This window comes from Podarcis muralis, chromosome 2 (genome assembly GCF_964188315.1).
Source record: "Podarcis muralis chromosome 2, rPodMur119.hap1.1, whole genome shotgun sequence".
NCBI lineage: Eukaryota > Metazoa > Chordata > Lepidosauria > Squamata > Lacertidae > Podarcis > Podarcis muralis.
The window spans coordinates 73507345-73526794 of record NC_135656.1 but is presented as its reverse complement, the minus strand read 5'-3'; the positions used below and the strand labels follow the sequence as shown (position 1 = coordinate 73526794).

The window sequence follows — 19450 nt, the reverse complement described above, 5'->3', positions numbered from 1 at the left end:
ACAAAACGTCTTGGGCCAGTCCTGATCTTAGTGATTTCCTAACACAAAAGTATGTTACCTTCATTGCCTATTCATAGGGTGGGGAACCTGTGGCTCTCCAGACATTGTTAGACTCCAACTCTCATTAGCTCCAGACAACGTGGCCCATGTCTTGGGAGATGGGGCTTCTGGTGGTCTCCCATCCAAAGCACTGCTCACTTTCATATTTCCTTAGCTTGAGCACGGCTGTAGCCGTGAGGTGCCCGCTGACTGTTCACTGAGATGGACCCCCCCCCCCATTCTCTGCATATTGCCAAATTAAACCTCACTTTTCAAGGCTTGGCTTCCAGCTGACAAACTGAGGAGCTAATCCTATGAAAGGCAACCAATTCTGAGCTCGTTTCTCTTACCCAGTTCATCAAAGTATGTATCAATGCCATCTGGTCCTGGGACAGAGCACACCAGCCGGGCCTTGTTGAAGGTGCTCCACTTATGGACTAGCACTCGCTGTCCTCCAGCATCATTCTGAAAGGAGAAGAGTAAACAAGGATCCTCAGAAGTGGAGGCAGCTGATGCTTCTGATATGAGGTCTCTTTACAAATAAACAAACAAGACATGCTTAAGCTGTGCTTTAGGAATCCTTCCAGAGGCATCAAAAGCAAAACTAAAAACTCAGAGCCAAGAGGACAGATATTGGCTTCTATTCAGATTGCTCTCATTTCTGCTCCATAGATCTGTCATTCTAACACAAGGGAAACCCTTTTTTCATACAGACCTGGCCTGGGCCCACACATACATTAGCAGCTCAAAATACAGCTGGCCATTCTTTCTCTCAATTCAGATGAAAGGTGGTTTGAGCAAAAACACATCAAAATATACTATTCCATAAGAAATGGCAGAGCAGATACAGAACGGATATGGATCATGGCTAACGTCGTGTGTACACCACTTCCCAAACCAGCAGTGAGAGCACACTGAACACAGAGTAAACAGGTACACAGCCTTGGCTTCCGAGAGACAGGACTGGTCCAAGACATTTTGCTCCCTGAAGCAAAGAACCAGATTCTGCCCTTACTTTCCACAAACAGAAACAAATTGGACTTCAACATCAGTGGTGATGGGGTAACAGGCAGGCTAGCTTAGAGGGCACAGAGCAGACTATCTGGGACACCCAGCTCTGTCCTACAGCACCTCATTACTCAGCACTGACTTCCCTCCAGCAGCTATTGCCTGAAAAGACTGTGTTACTGCCTGCAGAGGCCATGCAGACCATGAAATTCTTGTGCACCGCAGAGAATTCTGGGGCATATTTTAGGATGTGCTATGAAACCTCTCTTGCATGGCTAAGTGGACTAGGACTAGCAAACAAAAATACTGCTTCTGGGCAAGGGAAAGTCAAACCTACACTTCAGTTCCCTTACTGCAAAACATGCAGGGATCAGCAGTTATAGTTATTTTTTATTCAATATTGTAGCTTTTTGCATGCGCTAAGTTTGGGAGAAGCCCTGTTTCATATAGCATGAGCCTGCTGAGATGGGCTCTGCAGGTACACAGCAGAAAGGAGGATTGTTTCAGTAGTAAATCCCCAGTTGTGAAATTCCATCTTCAAAGATACACACAGGCAGTCCCGTGTTATCAACTTTTTGAACGAAATCTGAACTTTTATTCTAGCACACATTTCTAATATTAAATCACATGGTTCATCAACCATGTTTTCTTTTCTTTCTTTTCTAAAGTGCATGAGGCTTTTTTGCATTTTAATTTTCAGCTTTTGTTTCTGAAACATTTATGTCTGGAAGCTGAACAGTTTTTTGTTCATTATCCCAAGACATATGTTTTATATCTCTCCCTGCCCCCCAAGAATGTGGGTACCACACAAGCAGAGAATTGAATGGAAAATTCCCCCCTCTCTTTTCTTTCTGAAGGGGACTGCTAGGATTTGCATTGCACATGTTGATGAGGCTGATTTTAGGAACTGCACCTCAGGTTGCATTCTAAGACGCCTGGAATAAATTCTGTGACTGCAGCCTCACGTCATCAGCTTTTGGTAGCAGCGCTTTAACCATGTTGCAGAAATGTCCAGTTCAGTCCATGTAACCATCAATAAACATTTCTGTAGTCCTACTTCCTGCAACTACAATTTCAGACACATACCAAAAGAAGCTTTTTTTGGCTTTTACACTCTTGACTCTCATGCCGAAGGATACTGCGTTTCCATCTATTTTTGGTGCTCCTTTATTTCACAGTTATCTGCTGCCATTCCAACTCCTATACTTTTCACACAGAATAAGTATTTTAGTACGCAGTGTCTTATTGCATTCCTTTCAATATGCCCTGCTGCTTGAGCAATCTTTTTATCTCCACTTGCAATCCTTTCCTTGCAGTCTTGGAAAGAGCACCAAAATTGCAATTCAGCTTCACCTCTCCCCCTCCAGTTCTGGGGGTTCTCCCAAGCCAATGCTAAGGGTGCAAGGGGCATAGAAGGGGAGAAAGCCCCATTTCACATAGAAAACCTTACATAGGGCTGTTGCTGCTGCTGGGACTCATTCCGGGAACCCCACCCAATGCAAACATATTTTTAAAAATGCACAATTATCAGTGCAACAATTGTAAAAATGCACACACTAAAGCTTGATTGAATAACTGTAAGAATCATATTATTAAAGCTGCCCACATGCCCAAGAGAATGAAAACTTTTTAATCCGGTGCTGAAATGATAGTAAAGTCAGAGCCAGGTGTGCCTCCTGGTGGGGGGGGGGAGTGTTCCAAATGACAGGAAAGGCCCATTCTTGGATCACTACCTACCCTCCCCACTGATTTTGGAATTGTGGTCTCCAGGCAGGTACATATGGGAAGAGGCAGTCCTTTAGGGACTGGGGTTCTGAGCCATATAGAGCTTAAAAGGTTGAGCCTGGAAACTAAGCAGCGGTTAGTGCAGTTGGGCCAGAACTCGCTAATCTTAGGATTATAAGAAAAAATTCCCAGAAAGACATTCATTTTCCTTACCCAAAGCCCCGCAAGCTAAACACAGCTGCTAATTGAGCCCTGAATCCCATGGGCACAAAGTGTTAATGCTCTTGAGAGATCCAACCGGTGGTGCAGCTTAAGTAGTTTTCATTGTGCGTATTTTGTGACTGCAACAGACACCAAAGAAGATAAGACAACAAAGTAGTGCATCTCCTTTGACTCATATGGCAACCCGCCAGCTCTGGAAGTCAGACTATATCCACGTTTCTGCGTCTCAAACAAACAAAGAATCCCTCTCTGTGTAGGGATTGATTAATCCAATAAATAACTGCTTCATCGCTGTGTCTTAAATGTTTATTTCTAGGATTAGGAAGAGAGCAAGGAATTCACAGCCAACAGAACTTTTCTGTTTGCGTGGAAAGCTGCCAGCTCCCCTCTCTATCCTCAGCGTACTGTTTCGTACTAGTTCCAAAGAATTTGAGTTATTACAGGCTGGTGCCTCCACGATAATTTCCAGCTGATTATTTTTTTCTCCCCTATGTCTTTGCAGCAGAGGAGAGTTTACTTTTCAGTGGCAGAAGCAGGAACTGAATCCAGCTCTTAGGCCCTTCATTCCATTAGGGTGTGTCAGGAGTGAGCCGGCAGTAAATCACACCATTGGAGTTGGAGTTAACTCTTTATTAGTAAGAACACAATCTGCACAGACTTGGCAGAGTGTCCGCCTAATGAGCACAGCAATTCATCCCTAGTAGATATTCCTCATGGATCAGTTGCCAAGACTGAAAGTCCCAACTGGTCCCTCTCACCATTCCTCCGCATCCAACCAGTCCCTGACAGGGTAACTCTTGGGCTTCCCAGAAGCCAAAGGCTCAAGGTTGAAATAACTGCAATTGAAATAATCATATCCTTTTGGAATGTGACATGTGGCTAACATATCCATGCGGAGATCAGCTCTAGGTGGCTAACAATAATGTTTTTACCCATCAGTATTGCAATGGAGAATCAATAGCCATGAGGCCTGATGATGTGGCACAGTGCAGTCGATTCATCTAGATGTTAATCTGGCAGTGTCCTCCCAACAGTGAATGCAGCAGCTGTGGAATCCCACAAGACAAAAGGAGGGGTAAGAGCAAATGAGCATATTGTCGGAGTCCTCATCCAAAAGTACTGGAGCAATCCCAACCAAATGGCACTCTGAGAGAAGGCAAGCAAAGCAGGGGGTAGACCTTCTCTGTTCCATATGGTGTAGTTCTCATCAACATTCCTAGGGTATGATGCTGTTATGATGCATATCCAATGCACAATCAGGGACAGGGGGCCTCTCTCAACAGGCAAGATGCATAACATCCCCACTTCCTATGGATTTCCCCCTCCGTGATTACCTGTTGTTTATTCCCCAGTTCTTTTCTGCAAACCAGCTTTCCCCTCTTTTATCTCCACCCCCACTGCCAAAATAGATCCAATTAAGAACAGTTCTCTGTAACACAAATGAAATTGGAAAGTCTATCTTTCACTTTATATTTTCCCTCAGATTTAAAAAAGAAAACGTTTTCAAGTTGCTCACATTCAGTATAGCAGAATGTGAAACAGCCTTGAGTAAACAGCCTGGGTCAGTGGTCAATTACCAATTATCTGGGTCGTGGAGGATAAGGTTAAAATAAGCTACTTGTCATGTTGGCTATTCTGCCTCTAAATAGGAGTTGCTGGGGATAACGAGTGGGAAAAGGCTACTGTGCTCATCTCCTGCCTGTGGCTTCCCATAAGTCTTTGGTCTGGTGCAACAGGGTTCTTTTTCTCATCTTATCTCATAAAACAACTTTCCCCCTTTCTGCCATGACTCAGAGTGACGCATTCTGCTCCTAATTCTACTGCCTTGGGAAGTTCACTCTGGCACCTGCTAAAAACATTCTTGTTTAGACAAGCCTACCCGGAATGAAGCAGGGCCTTCTTGGTTGCAGCATCATGCCGCTGGAGCTAGCTTCTCTAGCGATATCTGACGAATGTGCATCTCATTATTTCATCAGGGGTTTGGGGAGCGATGCAAGGCATCAGAATTCTTTAATTTCCCCCTGCCTCTATTTGGTGGATCTCAGGGTTCTAGTAAAAGACAAAGAAGAGGCATGGAGGCAATAGTGCTCCTGAATACCAGTTGATGGAAGCCATAGGAGGATAGAGTGCTTTTGTGCCCAGGTCCTGCTTGTGGTTTTCCCACAGGCATCTGGTTGGCCACTGGATGCTGGACTAATGGGCCATTGGCCTGACTCAGCAGGGCTCTTCTTATGTTTTCACCCTGCAAGCCTAAAGTCTTCCCATCCCTGCTGTGAACTTGGAAGTCCACACAATAAAAAGGCCAAAAACAACCTCAGGAGGACCAAAACAAACAAACAAACAAACAAACAAACAAACAAACAAACAACAGCCCCTTAAGTGAGCTGCAAGAGAAACAGTCCCAAGCAGGGGTTTTTTTTGCAGAAAGGGTGTGTGTGTGTGTGTGTGTGTGTGTGTAAATCCCTTTGCAAATAGATTATCTCCAAACACACTGGGAACCAGTTCCCCTCTACATGGGTTCTGCTTATATTTTGAACTGGGAAATTTCCAGTACAACTCTCCCTCCAGGCATGATCTCAATAGGTGGCCTTGAGTCTTTTTCTTTTTCAGTCTTTCTGTTTCTTCTGCCCCACCCTCAATTTTCAATACTGGGATAACAACACCGGCCTTAAAATGTGGTACATAATAAAGACCTCATGAAAAGCCCTAAGCAATACTAACAGGAGCCTAATGTTATTTGCAGGGTTGTTGCTTGACAACAAAATGAAACAAAACATGCTATTAAACCACATCTTTAACATCTTGCGTAGTTCAGTCCTGCAAAGAAATCTGCTGCTGATTCTAGTTTAGCACCTTAAAAACCAAGGCTGCTTTAGCAAGGAGCTACTACGGAACTTAAGTCAATTTTACAGGTTGAAATGTTAAGACAAAATGAAATGAAATGAAGAGCTCCTTCAAGCCTCTGTCCTTTCTGAAAACATTAAGTTAAATAAAGTTAGCATAATTCAAAAGGATACTTAGTGTTAAGCACTCCAGTTTCAGCCCAACCAACAAAAATGTCTCTATACCCATTTGGGCAGGATATGACAATTAAAACAGTTTCAAAGCAATTATTTATTTCTTATTAATGACATTTATACGCCGCTCCATAGCCAGAGTTCTCTGGGCAGCTTTACAATAGAAGAACTAAAACACAATCCCTCCAAACCATAATAATATATAAACACAGCACAAAATTAAGCAGCAGGAATAAATAAATACAAATCAGCTGAAGATTTTCAAAGCAGCATAACTCAGCCTTTAAAACCTCAGCTCCATAATGGCTCTCAAGTATAAATTATTTAACTTCAAGCCTTTAAAAATGAGGGCAGAGAGAGAAAGATACCTTCAGGAAAGGGCACAGGCTCTCTGTTCTGACACATGCTCAGCAGAAATCTCTGCTTTACCCTACGAGAAAGTGCCTTTATGGAAATCTCCAAGAAATGAATGAAACAACTCTTCTCTAAAACAGATGGCAATGGGCACAGAGAAATTATTTCTGCTCTTAGTCCATTTCCTTGCAGTGCAAGTCTTCAGCTAAATTAAGATACACACAGGATGGTCCATCAGACCCTTTGATGGAATCCTTTGGAGGAAAAGCAAGTGAGCACAATGCAGCTGCGGTGCAAAAGATCTAGGGAAAAAGGAAGGTTGGAATTGGAAGTGACATTTACAGAAAATGGGGGAGTTTCCATGTGGATGAAAGGCTGAAGAATTCAAAGGCTTTGAAGGAATCCCCCCACCATGGTTCCCCCCCCCCACATTATACAGAATTACCAAAAAGAAAAAATTCCATGTTCCTAACCTTGGCTTGAAAAGAAACATTTGCAGTCACAAGAGATTTATGCAGCCCTCTCAAGCCAGGCACTGTCTTGACTGAAGTGCTTAAAAATGCTGTGTGTGCCAAACAGACTTCCTATACCGTAGCTGTTGATCAGGAGCCAAAGGCAGTACGGAAGCAGATCTGATTCCAGGGCTCAGCCCAAATGGGCTCAGCCCTGGTTAATAGATTTGCAAACTTGTAATATTTGAGCCCAGAGCTTTGCAGGCAGGGGGCTATTATTATTATTTTTACTGCAGGGAGATTCTGCACATAGAAGGCAGTGGGCTCCAATCCATTATGAGCACCTTGCAGCCCCAAATGGCTGCACTTCAGTGTCCTTCTTAGTTCAGAGTGGCCCTTCTAGTACTAGGGACATTGTCATGTCACCAAATCTGACTAGTTGATCTGACATCATGATTATCATACAAAAAATGGTGATGAACCTACAGTCAGCAGAAGCTGAAAGCATAAATAATATTGCCGAGGTGTGCATGAATCAGGGAAGGTATTGGGTCCCCTGAAAGCCCTCATTTTAGGTACCTAAATTTGTCCAAGAAGATCTGTCTCTCTCTCTGTGTGTGTGTATTTAAGCCCATCCAAGGCTTATGCAACCCCTTCCACTGGCTTTGCATTAGCAGCTTATGGCTAGTACAGTAATAGGCTGTTATTTCCAGGTAGTGTGCTGGTTCTGAAATCAAAGGGCCACAAGGGATGGGTAACGGAATTTAGCCACAATCAAGCCACTGGGACATAGAAAAACCTGAGATTCTGAACCAGAGAGTTGAGCCAAAGTCAAATGCAGCCTTATGTTGTTGCAAAAGAATCAGGGAGCTTCTCTGGTGTTACCAGTGTATGGTCACCCTTTATTTTGATTGTACACTATGAGGGCTGCTCCAGGCTAGTCCACCTAGGATGCACAGTAGACTAGCCTTGTCCTGTGACATGCAGTACATTTCAAGTGACAATGGTGGGAGGAACTCACATGCAGGCACACACATAAGTAAGCACATATGTCCAATAATATAGCTTTGGAGTCAGTAATGCACCAAGCTGTTGGTCTCCATACATTCAGTTCCTCGTGCAATGTTCCTCACACTCTACAGACAAAATAGACCCCAGGACTCACCACACACACCCTCCCCACACGGCTGAAGATGGCCCGGCCTTTGCTGTCCGACTCTGCTGCTTTCTCAGTGAAGAAAAAGTAGACTTTGTCATTTTCTCGGTCATCATTGTCTGGGATCAGATAAGCAGCAACAAACTTGGGGGCTGTAAGAAAAATATTGTACCGGCACATTAGAAAGAAATCGCCAGAAACCGCTTGAAGCATGGCACAGACCTTTATTTTATTTTATTTTTAAACCTTTTCAGGCTTCCTCTTGGCATAGTTTGTTTAGTTGTACCTAACGAGATTTATACTGTGTACAACTCAATAGGAAAAACCTGTGAGCAGTTTACATAAAACCATATAAAACATTCCTAATTTACATAAAACCATATAAAACATTCCTAATTAAATACTAATAAGTTCACTTTATTAACAAGTAGTTACCAAAAGAAGCAACACACAAGGTGTTCTCTTATTAATGGGCATATATTCCAAAGAGGCTTAGTTATACAGACAACTCCCCGTCCTTATTTTCTAAGTACAAATTTATTGTAGCCTTTGGCCTCCACTCCACCTCTCATCCTTTTCTCCTACCATTAAGCAGCCGCTGGTCCATCTCAGTGCGCAGAGGGGAGCGGTGTCCCATAGTTCGGAAGATCACAGAGTCCCTGCCCAAGAAATCTGCTGTTAGTCCTGTATACAAGTCTCCACCTGGGAAAGAAGCCCCACAGAAACAATCAATCCTTGCATAACAGTTATGCACTAACAAGAAAAACAATATGTAGCATTATAAAGCACACTAGAATATTCAAAAAGCTTCCCAATACATGATGGTTATTATCATCCTATATTATAGCCATCATATAAAGTACATCAGTATTTGTAGATGGGAGGCAGAGAGAGGCTAGCCTTGCCTAAAATCTCCTAATGAATTAATGGTGAGTGTTGATTTGGGCACTGGTTCTTTCAAAAGTCATAATCTTGGCCAGTCCCTTATACCAATCTTCACAGCACAGGAATTGCTTGGCTGAAAAGTCACATAAACCTGTTTTATACAACTACACCAAAAAAGAGGAGATTTTGGCCTGATTCACACATTATAACACTAAGCCATGGTTGAAAAAGTCATGAGTTAACCACGAGCTGTTCCCCAGAGAGACAAAAGAACCATGGCTTGTTTATTCAAAATTTGGTCAGTTTTCCAGCTACTTGTGCCTTGTGTCCTTTTTCCCGGTGAGCATCTGAGGTGTCCAAACAAACTATGGTATGGTATGGAAGGATGCTGAGTTCACACATAACGCCAAGCCATAGTTAAACAACAGACTTCAGATCATTGTTCGCTGGCAATAAACAAACAATAGTGAAGCCATTAGTGAAAGTACAAACATAACACCAAACTATGGTTTAATAAATATGGTTTAATAAACCATAGTTTAATAGATCACAGCTTTGAGTTATATACACATCAGCACAGAGATCTTGAAAGAGTTCAGAAAATGCCTTACACAAGCATGCAAGTACGGTCACTGACAGATTACCCTCCTTTCACATGCCAAGTTTCCTAGTTGAAATGTTGGTATGTAACACACATGATTGGGGTATACTGCAAGTTCATCGCATGAAATATAGTTGAGAAGCAGGCACACTTTTTATGGGGCGGGGGGGGGGCATAGTCTCACCTATGAAAGGGACCACATATCAACTGCTGTATCCCACCCTGGCACTTTATGGTGAAAGCAGGTAAGAGACTGAAATAATAATAATTTACAAACCATACACTGAACTGAGGAGAAGTATGGATGCCTCCAATGAACATTCAATCCCCCAAACCTATCTTTGGGGAGGGGGTCCTATAAAGGCTTTCCTATAAAGAATTCACTACTGAATTTCATATTAACTTTAGGTTGTAGGTGCAATTTATTGGCCACTTTCAAAACTGGTTTGGACAACCTGAGCTACCTCCAGTTTTCACTTCAGAGAGCAGCTGGCTGCAGTGTGGGTTTATGAAGGTACAGTAGCTTGTGTAGCCTTTATTTTCTGTCAGAAGCTGACAAGCAGTAAAATCACATGATCAAAGAGGCTTCCCCATCCCAAAATAGTGGTTAAAGACCATGTCCTCAGCTCTTGAGGTGGCCACAAAAGAGCCTGAGAGAATGGTTGGGCCACCCCTCCACCAACTTCCCTGGGCTGACTTAGACCCATGTTCTCTGAGGGAAAGAACAGAAGAGGCAAAGACCAGGCAAGGAGCTCGCACTACTAGCTTCCGGGGAAAGCACCAAACGCTGAAGGCAAATCTGCTTTTTAATATTTTGTAACTTTGTTTAGTGTTTTAAACTGTAAACTGCCTTGGCAGAAAGGCAATATATAAACATAAAAATAAGGACATTCAACCCTGCTGCTAGGGTACAAAACTCACACTGATCTAGTTTAGCACCTACCAATGAAAGTACTTGCAAATGCCCTGTTGGGCTCATGTGGACATCTGCCCCGGCCACTTTCTACACTGGAAGGATCCAAGCTGAACACATGCTGGGGAGAGAAGAGCACAAATGACAAATAAGGCATCAAGACAGCTTAAAAGAACCACAGCTCTCTGAGTGGGTAGTCTGAAATTCAGAGGTGATGAGGGAGTGCTCATGTGGAAGGAATGAAGAGAGCCTGGACAGATGCATCAGAAAACATCTTAGGACGAGCATGGGATGCTAGCATAGAGTGACCAGGATGACGTTTTCTATCTAACCATAAGAAAAATGGATGCTGACATTATTCAGCGAAAATTAGGGCCTTAACTTCACATGACTCCAGCTGGTCACTTGCAATTACATTGACCCTGTTTTGTTTTTTTAAAATTAGAGTCCCCATGTTCAGAAAGGAGAAGTTTAATTCTTCCCTCCCCACTGCAATCTCAACAGCAGCAGCAGCAAGAACAAAAACAACACACACACTGGTCAAAAGCCCCCATTGGGCCCATTTCTTTGACATTGAAGGGTGAAGCGATTATTTTTTCCTTTCCCATACACCCCAGGTTCAATTAATAAACCAGGGGTGCACCTCTAAGTAAATAATTAGATCATGGCAGCATGACTGCAAGCAAGACAATCAACACCACATGTAGTTATGCTCTCAGTGTGAACATGTTAAATCTGTATATTTCTCAATACTGATAGCCCTTTAATTTGTTTATTATTGAAATCATTTTGGCTCTGGTGTGTTTTTACAATAAGGAATTGTACTTATTTCAGATTTGGTTACTCAGACAATTATTAACAGAGGCCTGAGCACTATTCATCTTTCCTGCCTTCTTCTGATAAGTTTAATCAGTCATAGTTTCAGGAAACTGAGAGGCAAGCCCATGATGTTAACAGCTGGGACTCGGAGAGACAGCAACAGAGAAAACTGCCAGAACAAGAGGAACCTTTTGAGTCAGTAAGACTTTCAGAAGAGCTCAGAAGACCATCTCCTCATTTCTCCAGTATGCCAGGAAATGATTTTACAATCTAGACTACAGTTATGTAACCCCTGATGGGAGCAGAAGGGTAGGAAGAGAGTAAAGGCTCTAGTCTAGAACATTCTTACCCCGGATCCCAGATGAACAAAAAGTTCCTTCCTTCCCAAACCAACCTCCTGGGTTGTCTACAAGTTTCTGGTGAAAGGCTTTTGCTCTGTATCGACTTTCAGATGGTAAGCAGTTATGACACTTTTGATCCAGCACCACAGACCATCATAAGAATAAAAAAATTAAAAAGTGGCTTATATGAGACAGTGGGCCTAAGGATGCTGGGAATCTGTATTATTCACCCTCCTGCTTTGCAATGCCTGGAACAGCTTGTGCTTTCCTGCCTTCCTGCCAGTTATCCACTTGGCCAGACAAAGCAGCCTCTTCAAGCTGCCTAATTAAATGTCTTCATCATGCAACTGTCCACCCACACCCAAGCACAGGGTTGTTCCCCAGTGCAGTTTGCAGGCCAGTATAAGGCCAAGGCTAGGCCTTGTTAAATTTCTGACATGCTGCAGCAGCAGCAGCACAGGACCCCAATTGTATTTTGGTACGCCTCTCAATACCGTGGCTAAATCAGCACGAGCGTTTAGCAAGGGGGGGAGGCACTGCCGGATATGGTTATGGGGTGAGATGTCAGAGGGACAGTCCGATCATCCCTTTTGCTCACGATGAACAGCTGTGCTGAAAGGGTCCTTTCTCTCATGCACTCAATAAAAGCTTCTGCGAGTCAAATCCTCCCAAGCGAGAGGGGTTACAGGGTGAAGCTGAATGACCTTCCTGCTAAGGCCAGCTTGATTTATGAGCAACGGCTCAGAGGGAAATCAAAAGCTTGGAGGGAGGGAAATGCCACCCACATATTTTATAATTAATATGTGTGTGTGAAATTATATATATATATATATATATATATATATATATATATATATATATATCCCACCAGGAAGCAAGCACTGTCTAAATCCATAAAGACTGTACAACTTCAGGAATCAGTCCAGAAAAGAACCACAGGAATTGAGCTAATAAATGAGATCCATGTCTCATGCACAATGGCCTTCCTTGCTTGGAGTAGGAAGTTTAGCAATATGGTTAGTTGCTCCCAACACCAGACAAATAAAACCCGCAGTCCAAAATTGATGTTCTGGACTCTTCCAGTTGTGACATCAGCCAGCCATACTTGTAGTTCTCACATGAGGCAGCCAAGCATTGTTGCACAGGGAGAGAAATAGCTGGTGTTCATGTCTGTCTGCCCACCCCAAGAGACAGGTGGTTTAATGCAAATTATTAAGAACATGCTGCTTCTCTTCTGAGCACAGTCGTTGAGATCTCAATTTCACCTGCCTCTTCCCTGGTTCTTGGCTCTGTTCCCCATTTTAGGCTCGCCCTCTCTCTCTCTTTCTTTTTACACAGCCATCCTTCTTGTTCCTTCTTCCCTTCAAATAGCTAACAGAATGTGCTTGGAGTGAGCGTCCAAAAAATAAAGGGGGCGTGGATTTCTCTTTAAAAAAAACAACCAGAAAGGAGAGGTCGTATGAGCTGGGGTCGGATACACAGTAGAGCATCAATCAGCCTGACAGATTAATAGACCCAAAATCCATTTCTTTCCTGGATACTTACATGGTTGGAAAAATTCCACAAGTCCAGCCACATTAACCCATAACAACAAGAAGACTTAAGTGCATCTGATATTACAGTCCAGTTTATTGGGTAACAAGGGTCCCCCCCCCCCCCCCGTTTAAAGAAATACAAGCACTTAAATCAGCCTTTCTGTTTAATAGGGCAATATAAATGTATGGTTGGGAAAGATTGTTGAGGAAATGCAAAGCTAGAAAGTTCCTGAGACTAGAGCACACTTCAGTCATTCAAACATCATGCACTGAGGGAGAAAGAGAGGATGATCCCATGGCCCTGTCCTCATCCCCCTCCCACCAATTTCATTGTTCTCTATGTTATGGGTAGGATTACACTAAGCAGTTTCCATTGGGGAACTCCCTAGTGCATTTGGGGCAGGTTGTGTGTGGGTTCCTGTGGTCAAAGGGCTGTCAGAAAACCCGTTTGAAGGTATGCTTTCATTGACAGTGCATCTTCAAAGGGGCTCACTGCAAGCTGCTTTAAAGTCCATTTCCAGGCACAGTTTGGATTCAAGTATTTTTTCCACTGCAAAGAAAATAATGGTCATTTTCAGGCATGGTTTGAATCCAAATTGAATGCAATTACATAAACTGGGGCCTGTAGTGAGCCCTTTGAAGTTGTCCTGCCAGAGGCAATCAGCTGATCATAGGGGGTCACTTTCAGCGCTAATTAGCGAGTCCCTCTGAAGGTGTCACCTGACGTCATAATGACATTAGGTAACTGTCAAAAATGTCCCGCAGGGTGGGTGGCTAAGTAAAGATCTTGGCTGTAAAAACTCCCTCCATCCTCCAACTCCTGATCTACCTAGTCCAGCATCTGTTTTCCCATAAACACCTAGTTTGACACTTGGGGAACCAAATGGTGAGCTAGATCCTGATTCCACAGAGTTCTTCTTATATTCTTCTGCAACAGTCTACCTACGGAACAGTTAAGACATCCCATAAGATATGGGCTCAGTGACAGAGTCAATTACCTGTACACCTCATAAAACATACGCTGTATTACAGACACAAATCTATGTCTGAGTTACAGTAGACCAGGGGTTCTAACACAGAACTTTCATAGTGGCCGGCACACTGGAACAAAGATATAGTCAAAGGTTAAGAGATAAGCAAATAGCTCAAGGCTGGCTACGGTAGATACTTCACTTAAAACTTTTACTTACTATTGTTAAACTTGCTTCTGCCCATCTACCAGCAGATCCTGATCTACCTGCCACCTGCCCTGCTCTTAAGTCTTCGGTGATGGGAACCACATGCCTTTGCATTCCTCTACATGCCAGATCTTCCCACACCATACATTTATTGTGTCACACGGCTAACATTATCGCAGAGGGGGGAAAGGACATCCTTCCTTACCTCTCCTCGGTGTCCCACGTAGATAAGAGCACAGATTGGGTGGAAAGCCCCTGTTCCACAGGCCAATAAGTGTGTCCGGTTCAAAGGGTAAAGCACTCTGATGTAGTTGGCACATTCTGTCTGGAAAAGAAACAACGATTGGGATTCATGATGCTTCACGTGCATCACAGAAATCGACTTTTAGCAATGATCAAAGTTGGTTAACGGTGGGTGGGTGTGATGACAGGATGGACATTGAGATCAGAGCAGAGAAGGGATACAAGGTCTCTCCATCAACGCAGCTGAGAGACCAGTTGGTTCTTAGAGCAACCTGTGTCTAAGAACTTTAACCTGAGCTTGTTTATTGCTTTCTCCCTTTTTTCCCCTCATGTATTTTTTAGATGGTAAGCCTGAGAGTAGGACTCTCTTCCTGCTTGCTGGTTTCCCACAAGCATCTAGTTGGACACTGTGAAAACTAGACTAGATGGGCTATTGGCCTGATCCAGCAGACTTCTTCTGTGGTTTTTTGTTGGTTTTTTTGTGATTTGTAAGCTGTTCTGGGAGCCTTTTTTGGCTGGAGTGGGATTTTTAAAAAAGTTTAATTAATTAACTAATTAAATAATAATGACTATGGCAGAAAAGGAGGCAGTATAGCCAAAACAATTCAGAATGAAAGCGGGTGTCATATTGGACTTGCCAGCATTGTCCTCTGGGTCAAAGTCAGCAACAATGCTGAGCCCTGGGATACGCCAGCTCTTTCCCCACCCTATGCCTAGGATCCAAATAGCAGGAAGGGATACATGCAGATGTAAACCCTATAGCGTTTTCCAATTCTCTAAGGACCACAATGATGCAAAAAATCTGGTTCCACATGCAAGTGCACAGAACAATGCCAAATACCTTTACAGTCACACGGTCCATTCCTCTCTCGTGACCAATCCCCATTGTATTATGTCCAGCTAGGCATCAGGCCTTCCTTGTTATTGTGGAAGTGGGCAGTAAATTCCTGCTTTTTTTAAATTTAAAAATACGTTTGGCACGTATCCCGCACTCCCTGCCGCTCTACTCTAGCCAATGCAAGCCCTTTCCCTCACCAGACTACACGTGTGACCCCTCTGCCTCCATCCCATTGTATGGTCAACTCAGGCCAGGAAGTGAGGTCTTCATATTGCCTTGTGCCCTGATTTCCTGTATGAGCCAAGATATATGCTACGTAACAGTGTTGTTAGGTTAGCAGAAAACAGGAAGAAACTGTCACAATAGGGCTAGAAACAGCATCTTTATTTAGAAATTCCAAGAAGTAGGCTTGACAATACTTCAACTTTTTTTTAAAACAACAACCACGCAGAACCTCTTTACCCCTACTTCAAACCACGAAATTGTCGAAGAATCGATCTTTAAAAGAAATCCGCGAGGCTTCTCCCCCAGTTTGATTCTGAACTCCTTTGCTGTTGATCTGTATCAAAGTCACTGTAAGTCACTTTAATAGCTATTTATGTTTAAGAATGCTATATACATGATTTATGGATTAAATCATAAAATTACAATTAAAATCCCAAGAGTTATAATAAAATTGCTGAGAGTCAGATGTCCTCCAAAGGGCAACACGATGCAAAAGAGTTCCTCGAAAAGGACAGGGGAAAATTGCCCTCTGCCTGCAAAGACAATAACACTAAGAGGCAGTTTAAAGGAAAGCAGATTCCGTATTAATTAATGGGCCCTAGAACAAACAGTTTGGGAATGACAAATACCACTTCAGTGCTACAGGTTGTTGGCATGCACAAACATTGAGACTCCTTCCAATTCCATGAAATATGGGAGCTTAGATCGTGAGCCAAGGTACTGGGTTCGTTCCAGGAGGCCACTAGCTGCCTCCAGACCATTGATCAGAAACCAAGATGCAGAACAGAACCCCAACCAAGCATTGCCAGTTTACACTCGCTTTGCTAGATAGCTATTTGGCCATGTCTCTGTGTCTGTATGTGATTTTAAAGTTTGGTATGTAATAATTTTGTGTCAATGAGGATAAAACACAGAATGAAGACTGGCATAAACCCTAATTTAACCTGCAAATTCAGTCATCAGTTTGTACAACAGTCTTGGTCATTCCTCTGCTCCAACAATTCCATGGGAATGTGGGCCATTGTCCACAACTTAGTATGAAAGGGTTAGCCAATTTTCTAAAATAAGGGAATGTCTCTTAAATTATAAACTAACATTATATGGCCTTTCACACTTAACACAGAAATGTAATGGCTCTCACTGCCCTTCATCACTCCACCAAGTCTTCCAGACTGCCTCTCACCCAGGAAATCCACCTCCACTTTGCTCTTTGAGGCAACAAGGAAGCATGGTTAGGTAATGGACGTTTTACCCAAATGAGAACAAAAAGGAACACAAACATCGGCAAAAGAAATGCCATCAGGAATGCAGAGATAGAGAGAGAGGTATTGGAGGTGCATATTACTAAAACATTAACACCAACAATAAAAATAATCAAATATATTACAAACAGGAAAGTGGTTAGGGAAGCTGTTTGGCAACAACATAAAAAAAAGTCAAATAGTGTGCTAAAGAAGGAAAAGGAGATTGCAGTGAAACTGAATTATTGGCATCCATCTTCACTGTAGAGAACATGGGGGAGATACCCACACCTAAAGTGACATTTTCAGGGAGTCTGAGAAACTGAGGCTAATAGTAGTGACAAGAGATGTTGTTTTAGGCCTGTCTCACAAACTAACAAATCACTGAATCGAGATGTTATTCATCTGAGAGTTCTCAAAAGAACTCAGATATGAAATTACTTATCACCTACAAAAATATGTAACTTGTACCGAAGACTGGCCTCTGTACTTGAAGACTGGAAAGTGGTCAAAGTAACACATCGTTTAAAAAAGTGGTCAAAGTAACACATCGTTTAAAAAAGGTTGATCTGAGAAATTACAGGTCAGATATCTACAACTGCTCTAGATAAATTGGTAGAAAGCATAATTAAATATACAGTTATCAGGCATTCAGAAGGATAAGTCTAGCTGGAAAACAATCAACATGGCTTTTGCAAAAATAAGTTTTGTCTCAAAACTTGCTTTCTCAAAACCATCAGGACAGCCACATGGCATAAGCAGCAATCCATGTGTGGCCCATAGCTTCCTGAAAATATCCCAAAACTTTTCATAACAGAATGTTAAATAGCTACCTACTCATGATGGATGTATACTGGTATATCCAGAGTCAGAAGCACCATGCTTCTGAATACCAGATATTGGGAAACAATAGCAGGAGAGGACTATTGCCCTTGGGCACTGCTTAGGAGCACCCATAGGCATCTGGCTGGACCCTCTGGGAAACAGAATGCTGGACCAGAACCAGCAAGGCTCTCCTTATGTTCTGTCCCCAAGAAGGAACACCAGCAAGGAACCTAATTTCAGCTGCTCTCAAATTCAGATAGAGATATAGGGCAAAATGTAATAGTGGTGGTGGGAGGGACAATGGCAGGAAATGAAGGAGACATACAACCTTGATCTGGACAAAGTAGTCATTTAAAAAGGAAGTTTAGTTAGTTACACAGCAGGATGACAAATGGCCATTCACAAGTCTGACCTGGATTAATTGCTCCCTTTTCCGGAGCAGCTAGAATTGGCAGATAAGCACAGAGAAGTCAGGGAGACTGCTGAAGGCACCTCCAGATTCCAACGGCCTCTAAAGATCTATCCATCTCACAACACACAGAAGGAACTACATCTATTGCTGTAGAAAAACAGATGCTTCGTCACTCCCACTCCTATCCTGGCCTTCTTACTCTGCATCACCCCATCAAATAGAACATGCTATATCCTATCTCTGATTATCCATCTTAGCTGTACCAATTTTTATTTTATTTTTTTTAGGTAATAAATTACAAACCTCAAGGGAACGAAATAATGGGTTACATAACCCTCTGCTTTTAGTACATGGGTTCAAAGCCAGGCCAAAGTTGGTACCCAGTTAAGACTATACAGGGATTAATAGCAAGTGAAGCACAAGTCTAATTCATGGCAGGGAAGTGTCACACTCACAAAAGTCAGAATCACAATTAAGGAAAAAAGGTTGAGGTCTGAACGTGTTCAAAAGAAATTCATTATTTCTCAAAACAACCTCCATAAGGTGTTCATGTTTTTCATACGTTCTTCCTCACATTGTGAAATTTTGCAATGTCAAGATGATCCTTCCCAATGTTTCATAAACTGTGATTTATTAAAAGCTGGCAGGTTTAACAACATTAAAGTATTCAGATAATGCACCTTTTGTACAAAAATGAGAGTCTTAAATTAACCTCTCACATCCTGACTTCTTTCTTAGATTGCCATCTTTTCTAACATATTGGAGGAAAATAGGAACAAAAATTGAAAATGCTGGAAATGGGGCAGGATAAGAGCTCCCATGTTGTAAATTTTAATAACTTGTGACATGAAAGAATAAGTGATTTTAAGAGAGTTCAAATTTTTAAGCTTAAGGTTGGAAACACTATATTCCAATGGAGTCCTAATATACCTTTTGCTATGTTAAGCTAAACCAAAATAGAGGAGTTTAGCATCAAATTACCAAGGTCCTTAGTCCAGATAAACAACCAGAGTTCACTGCTGATAATCTAATTGCTTTCATACACCCATTTCTCCTCCCCTTATAATAAGAAAGTTGGCTCTGAAGTCCTTGTTTCCATTTCTTTTAGCATTTACTACTACTGTTTTTCTAGTGGCATGAGGAGTTCTAATGAGTCTATTTAATTCTGTCAACCCTGATTAATCTCTGTTTCCATTTAGCTGAATTATGGTGCTTAGAGAAGCCTTCTGACACTCCTAGTCTTACAAACATATTTCAGGAGCAACTGGTTTTTCTCAGGCAGGAGGGCAACAGAGTTAAATGGGGGAAAATCCAAAAGTAGCACCTGAAAACAAGGAATACTTATTGTCCCTCTCCTTATCAGTCAAGAGACATGCAAAATATTATGCCTATGATGCAGCCACTCAGTCAGTTGGCTTGAT

At 42.4% G+C, this 19450-nt stretch overlaps 1 protein-coding gene across 2 annotated transcripts in view; it reads right to left on the bottom strand.

The window, feature by feature from the left end:
* The window catches only part of SEMA3G (semaphorin 3G), a 90169-nt gene that overhangs the window by 21634 nt on the left and 49085 nt on the right, over positions 1-19450 (bottom strand). For both annotated transcript variants that reach the window (XM_028718742.2, XM_028718741.2), the window contains exons 4-8: positions 14451-14570; positions 10403-10493; positions 8559-8675; positions 7983-8125; positions 390-504 (exon numbers count right to left, since the gene is read on the bottom strand). In XM_028718742.2, coding sequence (XP_028574575.2) covers positions 390-504; positions 7983-8125; positions 8559-8675; positions 10403-10493; positions 14451-14570 — 586 coding nt within the window. The remainder of the gene's footprint in view (positions 1-389; positions 505-7982; positions 8126-8558; positions 8676-10402; positions 10494-14450; positions 14571-19450) is intronic.